At 38.7% G+C, this 9609-nt stretch overlaps 1 protein-coding gene across 5 annotated transcripts in view; it reads right to left on the bottom strand.

Annotated features, from left to right (window-relative positions):
• Nucleotides 1–227: 227 nt before the first annotated feature.
• LOC116701652 (myocyte-specific enhancer factor 2D homolog) overlaps nucleotides 228–9609 on the bottom strand; it is a 24277-nt gene continuing 14895 nt past the window's right edge. The window contains exons 8-13 of one of the 5 annotated variants that reach the window (XM_032535482.1): nucleotides 8819–8848; nucleotides 5792–5921; nucleotides 5397–5604; nucleotides 3390–3458; nucleotides 2341–2391; nucleotides 228–1828 (exon numbers count right to left, since the gene is read on the bottom strand). In XM_032535482.1, coding sequence (XP_032391373.1) covers nucleotides 1345–1828; nucleotides 2341–2391; nucleotides 3390–3458; nucleotides 5397–5604; nucleotides 5792–5921; nucleotides 8819–8848 — 972 coding nt within the window. In that variant the 3' untranslated portion in view covers nucleotides 228–1344. The remainder of the gene's footprint in view (nucleotides 1829–2340; nucleotides 2392–3389; nucleotides 3459–5396; nucleotides 5605–5791; nucleotides 5922–8818; nucleotides 8849–9609) is intronic. The other 4 variants (XM_032535484.1, XM_032535483.1, XM_032535485.1 and 1 more) reach the window with 4 other exon arrangements.

Genomic DNA, 9609 nt, shown 5'->3' with positions numbered 1-9609 from the left:
CATACACGTTGTTGAAGCCGAAAAGCTATTTTACTTTGTCGCCAACTGAAGCGGTAGAAATATAGAAAATGTCTTTTTCCTTTCACTTTTTGAAACACGGCAAAGAGCTAAGGAGAGCTAGAGAGAGCTAAAGAGGACATCAAAGCTTTTGTATAAGGAGTGATTTTTATACAAAGTCAGAATTTCTAATTCTGGACAACAAACGGACCTTCAAAACAGATTTTTTTTTTTTTTTTTAAATCCCAACAGATAAAGAACTAAATACTTTTCAGACCCCAGAAAGCCACCAGAGCAGCTCAAGAATATCATAGTATGCATTTAACTGGATGGCATCTACTCCTGGTAGTAAGCCGAGTAGTTGGCTGGATTTCTGTTGCAACAATTCCCATCAAAGTTCCAGAGGAGGTGAGAGGACGGGAGGAGCACCCCGTCTGATGAAAGTGATGGCAAATTCAAAGCATCAACAGTTTTTTAGTTTTCATTTCCGTGACCGTGATAATTCGTCATAGTCCCTGCACTGTGTGCAAGAGGCATTTGGCAATTTTTGTTGTTGAAGAAAGATTGATATTAGCACTCTGGCAAGATGTTTGGCTCCACCTGAGGGTTCGGGCCTGCCTGGGTGTACGAGGTTGGGAAACGTGGCAGCAGAAAGAACCACTCATGGTGAAGTGTCTTTACCTAGAAGAATGTTTGAGGCTGTTTGCTCAGTGTCAGATAGATGCTCCATCCTCAAACTTGTCCAGATTAAGTTTTATCCAAAAGCCGTTCGGAAATGACTAATGAAAGAATGGACAGCACACAATCCAAGTGACGTTGGATTTCAAATAGCAGGAAGTGGTGAGTCATAAAAGTCCCATAATGTCAATCAACCAGTCATCAAGTCACCAATCCCATTCTGAACAATGTAGCAGAGCTCGATGTAAATACATAAAGGTGAAACCATGTGAAAGTTTTTTTTATGGTTTTGTGAGATTGCAAAAAATGTTTACCACCTTATTTCTACTAGAAATTACTATATGTGAGTCCATTCAAGCAAGAAAGTTTTAAAAATCTACTGTCCCTCTATTCAAGGATCTAAACAGGACAAAATATCCATCTGAGCACTAAGTCATACTCTCCTCACTCAGAGCATGATCCAACGGATTTGTATTTTTTTTTTTTTTTCTGGCAAAGCCTTAGAAATCTGGGTGAAGCTGCTGAGTTGTATGATTTTGGACAGAGGCAGATGTGTGATGATAGTGTCACATGGCAGTGGAGGTTTAAGGATGAGTGTGGGTGTGTGTTGTGGGTGTTTAAGTGTCAACAAAACTTCACTGTGGGTACAAAGAGGAGTGGCAGGCGCTTCTATGTGACCCAGGTGTCCAATCTCATGCGCTTGATGTTTCCTCCCTCCTGCTCTGGTTCGTTCGACGCCCTGAGATGTTCAGCCGAGGGGCTGAAGTCAGGGCGGCTGCCGGGACCAGCACTTCCTGTAGCACCAGCTGCGCTGCCACCACTGCTGCCACCACCGCTGCCCCCTCCACCTGTACCTCCTCCACCAGCTGCACCAATGTCATCACGATCGCTGCCTTCAAATGAGCTGGCGTTGCTGCTGACGCTGTCTGCAGGCGAGCGGCCAGTCGGGGGCTCCAGGCACAGCAGGGAGCCAGGGTACTGTGGCGGTGCGGTCAGGATGGCTCCCCCTGTAGTCGAGGACGGCGTGGTAGAAGATGGAGGAGGACAAGGGGTGCTGCGATCCCGGCCGGGCGAGACGGGTTCCGACTTGATGTTCACGCTGGTGTTTGTGTTGACTGTCAGCATGGCACCTTGAGGTATATGGGTCACAGACCTGAGAACAGGGTCACAAAGGAGGGAGAGGGAGAGGGAGAGAGAGAGAGAGAGAAAGAGAGACCACAGAAGATAAGGGATAGAACAAAGAGGAAAGGCGAGAAAAAACACACAATGATTAGCTACTTAATAAAAGGCGTATGAGAACTGGAAGGTCACGTAAAGACTAATACCCAAATTAAAAGGCACATCACCAACAGGGAAAAGCCACACTTAGTTCTGAGCCTTCAAAGCAGAAGTACCCCCCCCCACTGCTCCCAAAAGATCAACACAGCAACAACAGCCCAGGAAGCATGAAATGATTCGTGTGACGGTGGTTCGCAGTGATGTTTGTCAGCTATGATGTGAAGAAACTACAGATGATAAACAGAAAATTATATTGGGTTAGAGAACATGGTGGAAGCCGGAACTTTGTCTTATTTCCTGTTTGACTGCAGGCAGCACCAGACATGCTTAGGGGGAGCCAGCCAAAAGCACACAGACACACAGGAAAAAGGAAGTGTGATACAGTACCGGCCCAACCACTCATCTCTACCCAAGAGCAGGTTGGACGGAGAGCCAACACTGTGGGGAGAAAACAAAAAGTTGGAGCCCGAACCAAGGGAAAGAGGTGGATTAGAAGGCGTGTGAAAGTATGAAACATTATTGCGAGCAAAGTTTCTTCAACAGCAATAATGTTAATAATGTCTTAGCACCAGAAACACCTTAACCTGCGGATTTTTTTTGTTCCAGCATACATAAAAATCCAGACATGATAATCTTCTTTTCTGATCTACAAACAGTTATTGGAGCATTTACACAAGAATTATTAGGAAAGTGACATGTTCTGAATATTGGACAGATTTTGTACGGTGGCCTTTAAGGACAAAAATGCATACAAGAGTGAATGCAAAAACATCAACTTTAACAGTTTTTTTTGGCTTCAGGAAGGTACTTTTCATGGTAAATGAAAGATTAAAAAAAAAAAAAAGTTAGCTGTGCCTCAAAGGCTGCAAATACTGAAACATCAGAAATGTGCAGCAAGAGAAGGAACACAGAGGAGGTGAATTACAACAAAAATACTGAAGCTTTGATAGGTTGATAATTGCATAGTTTGTAAATTTGGATTGTTCTTTTTGCAGTTATAGCATTTTATGATTTTGAGAATAGGGCATTCACCTTTTCATGTGTTTGGTCCTTAGAGGCCACCGTATATGTGGGTGTTCCAGGGCTATAAAATTGGACCGGAACAACATGAGGAAAATAGTTTGATTTCCTCAAAGCTGGGGTTAACAATTAATTGTGCACACGAGTAGAAAAAAAATCGTAAAGCTTATAATATATATTAAACATAGCGGCAGTGTTTCTTTTTTATAATTAAATGGTTTGGATGCAGAAAATAAAATAAAATATTTCTTGATATGTAAATGTAAATTCTCCTGTATGTACAGTATATGGCTGCACATTTACTGTATGCGTTTTGTTTTAGAAAGAAGCCCTTCAAATGCAAAGTGGACTACAAACCCAACTACAGACAAGGTCATGACAATTCACACACGCACACACTAGTAGTGGCTGTTCACCTCAGATTGGCAGCCAGACTGGACACCTGGCTAGACAGCTCACTGCTCTGTTTGTCCAGGCCCCACATGCTGTGGACAAGAGGAGAGAACACACTTCAAGAATCTGGTGTTCATGCTACCAAAGACACAACTCAAACCCTGCAGCTTTCAGCTCATGCAGCTCTCGTCACACTGCAACTGAATTCATTTTTAACAAGTCATCTGATCTAATAAAGAGGCTTCTCAGTCTTCTTCATTAAATTTTGTCATACAACCTTATATAGAAAGACAAAAAAGTGAAAAACATCTGCCAAGGTTGTTTGCAAAAATCTCAACATTAATTGAATTTCCTCAAATTATGTACTTCATACTTGTTATTTTTCTTTGCATTTCATTTCTAGGAAAAATCAGCATACTGTGTCCCAAGAGCAAATTACATTACAATCAAGCAAAATGATCATACACCACTGGCAGAATCTTTTACTTCTTTAAAGAAAAGTTTTTAATCCTTAATTTGAGACTAAATGTCGTCATGAAGGTCTTTGAAGGACCAAACAAAGTTGTGTTTACAGAAAGGCTCCTGACTGAGACAGTAACAAGTGTGTATGTGTTTCTCCCAAACACCCATGCATATCAAGACACTGTAACTCTGTTTAATGTTAAGCTGCATTTTCACTGTTTACAATGGTAGGGCCTGTCATCTCGTTGCAAAATAAAGAGTACATTTGTTTTGAGCAAATTCTTTGTTAGTTTGTATTTGAGAAGAGAAAAAAAAAAATTAAAATCAAAAATAGGGTTTGGTGTGAAAAGATTGGACATTTTTATTATTAGCCATATCGCCCAGCCCTAGGTTAATACATAATTTACTATTTTTTTATAGATCAAATAAAAGACAGTAATGTGTACCACTTTTGGGTTACCAGGTTCAAAATTATTATGGTTAACCAAATAATCAATGGTGGATAACGTAAACAAAAAAGGCACTAGACTAATATTACTCAAATACTTGAGTAAGAGTAAAAAATGTATCTTGTAAAAAAACTACTCAAGTTGTGAGTGACTTTATTAGTTGCAATTTATTACGTTTAAAATGGTCACATGTTTTTTTCAGATTCAATGTGTAATTCTTGTAGACTGAGATGTCCAAAGTAGGCAGTGCTTTATACAGTATGACTGTACAAAAGCAAACAAGGTCTGGATGTTGGGACAGGGATGTGCATGGGTCTCTTCTGAAGGAGACAAAGACGTTTCATCTTCTATTAAAGGGGGTTGTGAAAGGGGTCAGGCCACACCTCCCTTCCATTTGTGGTGCTATGATAGGCTAGTAGGCTTTCTTATCACTTTCTGTTTGATAATCTGTTGTGCTGAATAGGAAAAATATTTATACCTAAATGTATCAGTAAAAGTAGCAAGAAGTGTGTAGCCCAATGTAATGGAGTAGACGTACATATATTTTATCGCAAATGTACTACTGTAAAATGTATTCTGCAAAACAATTTTAAAACATTCCTTAAGTACATGGAACTGAGTAAATGTAAGGTGTTTCTAACAACAACTGCCAATAATAAAAGATGTTGAGATTCTAATACGCAATCAATTCTGCAGTTACAAATGTTACTCATGTTATTGATAAAAGGAACTTTGAGACGGTGAAATTGTTTCATACTGCTGAAGTGCGTGAACTCCAGAAACACTGAATACCAGATATTCAGATTAATGTTATGAAGAGGCTGAGATGGTAAGATGCAGGTGAGAGATCAATTCACTAAAAAGGAATGTGAATTGCTTGCATATAAACATCATGGTATGGCTATCATGCAAACTGACTGGGAAAGTCAGCAGTAAAGTATTTCAGTGTTAAGAAGGTTGTCAGTACACAGAGCGTTTACAACACAAATGTCAGCGGCCTCCGCAATCATCATCATCATCATCAACACTAACACTGGATGTGAGTGACGGAGGAGCTATTAGGAAACCAGATTTAAAAGAATGACACATCGCAGATAAGGAAATTAGAAAAAGACTTACACCAAGTTGCTAAGCGATGCAAGACTAAGTTGTTGTTGTTGTTGGTGCTGCTGCTGTTGCTGTTGCTGCTGTTGTTGCTGTGCCTGCTGTTGCTGCTGCTGGGAAACAGCCTGCTGCTGTTGCCATGTGGACACACTGGTTGGCAACAAGCCGCCAGGTGACGCCAGAGCGTGTAAAGCAGTGATGTCTGCACTGGTCAGCTGGTACTCTGAGAGAGGACAAAGGATACAAAAGTCTAAACGTAAAGCTCACATTTTCTAAATATATTGGGATATACTTTTAATTCTATTGTTTTTTTAATGTACTTTGACTCTTATCTAGGACTTTTTTAAAGCCAACTGTTGCTTTCTCCCTTAACTAAAAAAGATATTCTCACTCCCATATGTTCAGTTCACCTGCATTGTACGCAGTGGGCATGGCGGAGAAGGGCAGCCCCTGTGTCAGGAGGCTTGGTGTGGCCACAGAGACCACTGGTGTGGTCAGGCTTTGTGGCGCCTGGGTTCCTGCTGCCAGCCGCTGGGCATTCTACCAGTAGAAGACACCAACATATTATTCAGAGTGCAAACAATTTTCACATTTGGCCTCAAGCTAAAAGACTTATTTCGATTTAAATTCTGACATGCTGGAAATGGAAATGTGTGTATGGCTGGATTCATTATGGTATACAGAGTCAAGTAAATCTCAAAGTCAAGTGGATTTACTATCAGGAGGTTCTTGATATCATGCATCAAAAACAGTTTCATTGTTTCGTGCGTGCTGTAAACAGACCTATTACATTAAAGGCAATTTATCATATTAAGTCAGTTTTTTAAAGAATTTGTTATTTATGTTATTCTATTAATGCTTTTATAAGGTAGCAACAGTCAGAGATGACAGGAAATACAGGAGAGTGACCAATATTAACCAGGGATTTTGCAGTTTATAGTCAACACTTAGGCAACCAGGGCGCCCCATGGGTTTATTTTTTAACAAGACTTTAAATTAAGTCATTAAAGCACAATTAACTTGATGCGTTATACTGAGAAAGTGTCATGTTCACCACTTATGTAGCTACTGTATAATTAAACAAATCATATTTAGTTATTCTGAACTGTTTAGAATCATTTCAAAAGAAATGTGTATATTTCTCATCATACAATACTAGGGCTGCAACTAACAATTATTTTCTTTATCAATTAATCTGCCCAGTATTTTCTCAATTAACAAATTAATCACTTGATCAATAAAACATTGGAAAATAGTAAAAGACAAGATCCCAAAATCTAAACTGATTTGATCAAATTCCTTCTTTTAGGTATTCAGTTTAGTATCACAGAAGAATAAGAAAACCAACAAATATTCCCATTTAAAAATCAAAAATCTGTGATATTTAATTTATTATAATTGTTTTTATGGATTAATTTTTTGAAGAATGACATATCAATTTATCATTAACAATTTCAGCTCTAATATCATCTATTCTACTGTACAAACAGTACAAGTTGTGTTTTATAAATTATAAATGTTGAGTCTTCCATGCAGATTAAAATCAGGTACTGGAAGTTATCTTCAACCAATGTGACCCAGATCCTGTTTGACTTAATTTAAGTTGTTTTAATAAGGATTTATTTATACTTTTTCTTAATCCCCAGTGGGGAAATTACAATTTATACTCTGTTGTTATTACACAAAGGCCTAAAATACACACATGCTCAGGTCCTTTTACATGCACAAAAGAAAACATGTCATTTTAACTCATTGTAGAGCTCATCTCAGGTTTCTCCAGTGGATGTCACTATAGGCCTTACAGTGTTTTACTTGCTTTCCATGCTTTTTATGTTTCAGTTATTTATTTTTAGGAACAGGGAACTAATCTGCTGCTTGCTCAGTGTTTGTACATTACGTCAGTCACTTGGATGACAAAATATCTAGTGTTACTCAAACACAGGTGCAACAGACATGCTGCTAAATCTGTGAAACCGCTACCAGGAGGTTTTATTATCATGTACCTGCACAGAAAGACACTAATCTCTGAAGCAGCACAACACTCTGGAGTCTGGTTAAGCTGAATTATAACATTGATTTATTCAAACGGAGGTCCTTTGTAAGAGAAAAAAGGTCCTGCATACAAAAAGCAAAAGATGCAATAATTCTTGTCTGAAATTACTCTTCTGAATTGTGAGACCTTGTGAATGCAGATTATCCTGGAGGAAACATTGGCGGAATTTACGGAGAGAGGGGAGATAGACCGGAGAGAGGGGCCTGATTCAATTAACTGCCTCTCTGAAGAAGTGAGGAGGGGCGGCAGGGTGAAAGTGATGAAAATGAATTGCTATCCTCTGGAAAATGAGATTCTTGCCTGTCAACTTTGAGTGGAATTGTAAAAGGGGTGAGACTGACAATTCGCACCAGCCGCAGAAAGCAGCTGCCATCATCCATCCCTCTGAGTAAATTCATCTTAAACAAGGTTTTACAGGATGACAAGCTTTCTCAATCAGTAAGTTATACATACATTTTGTATAATAATCTATTTTTTCTTTTTAAATGTTTATATACATTTCATAATAAGTAATGTGTGTTCATATGTAATTATTATGTTGTCTTTATAATGTAAGAAAATAATGAAAAATGCCCTTTATAATTTCCCAGGTTGAAGGTTACATATTATGGTGACATATTGATCAATAGTCAAAAACCCAAAAATATTTAAGTAATTAGTATATCATTCATATTTATGTATTAATTAATATTGTATTCTAATTTATGACAGAAAAACATTTGCTTGAAAATAAGTGAAACTTTTGATCAATTATCAAAATAATTTCTGTTGATCTATTTACAGTTTTTAACACGTGTAACATTTTAATTCAAAATAAATGCAACCAAAGATGGGGAGGCACATAATCCTGAAACAAACACTTTAAATTAAGGGTTTGCTCCAGATGCTTTGGATCAACATATAAAGATGTGACTGAGGAAACATTTCAGTGAAATGCCTTTAATGTAGTGCCAGTTAGTTTGTAAAGATCTCTTATTGAATATTTTGGTGGAAGGTGAAAATGAGTGTCAGTGAAGGGGGAACATGCTCCATGGCGCTTCGCACCACAATGCCAAGTGAAGAGACACCCATGCTCTACTGTAAGTGGTATCCTATGATGACGTAAATGGGCCTGGTTCAAAACTGACAGGAATACTCAGAGTATCAGTAGTACAATTCTGCTAAAGCAATGGATTACTGTGGGGGTCTGATTATCACTGCAAAGATCATGATCCTAACAACAGAACCATGAGCCCTGAACCACATGCAGTCAGGTGGGAACCACAAGCTGAAGACTATCCCAAGAAATGTCAGTTGAGCAATACCAAACCAATGAGAAAGTCTTGTACAGTATTTAACCATGCTAATAATGTGCAGACCGAGTGAATGACGTGGGGAAAATCACCTCGTTTACCAATTCCAGCTCATCCTCTGTCTGCAAAGGGTGGTAACAGAGAGAGTTACAACTCTAGATTTGTTAATAATAGTAAATAGAGAAATTACAAAAAAAGCTACTTTTAGATTACCGATGAAATAAATCAAAGTATGCTCATCGTTACACTGAATGTGCGGGACCTGAAATCACAGAATGTGCCAACACTCTGCCTCTAATAACCAGGGGACAGCACACATGAAAAAGTTGAGAAAATAATCACAAGGTCCATTTAGTAGCCGTTCTGCAGCTTTTGTATATACACAAGCTTAGCCAAAACATTTTTCTGTTAAACCTGCAATAACTGATTTTTTAAGTTGATTTTGTGAACATCTTATCAAACAGATGCCTTTTGGTACAGCAAGCAGACACAGAGTAACATTAGCATTTATTTGGAGTTGTGCCTGTAGTCACTTGATGAGCGTAAGCCCAGTATTCCTTTGTTTTGGTCTGCCCCAACTCCTGAGGGGAATATCTTGCTTTCCAGCTGCTAAATGCTCCACTTTGTTCACCTGCTAGTCACTTATTGTGTCTGTCTGCCGTTTGGTGCTTGGCAGGTAGAGTACAGTGGTTTATCAGAGTAGTTTTGTTAAAATAATGTCAAGAGCGGTTAGACGGAATCAAAACGGTAAAGTTGTAAGCTGTAAAACCAAACCATTAAGCTGAGAGGAACTGCAGATAATTCTCAGTTGTTCTGTCTGTTTAACAAACAAGAAGTCTGGTGATTTATTGTGACTATAGAAATATTGCAGGTTTAAAGTGTG

Source organism: Etheostoma spectabile, chromosome 14 (genome assembly GCF_008692095.1).
Source record: "Etheostoma spectabile isolate EspeVRDwgs_2016 chromosome 14, UIUC_Espe_1.0, whole genome shotgun sequence".
In the NCBI taxonomy this organism is placed as follows: domain Eukaryota; kingdom Metazoa; phylum Chordata; class Actinopteri; order Perciformes; family Percidae; genus Etheostoma; species Etheostoma spectabile.
This window is presented reverse-complemented; position numbering and strand designations above follow the sequence as displayed.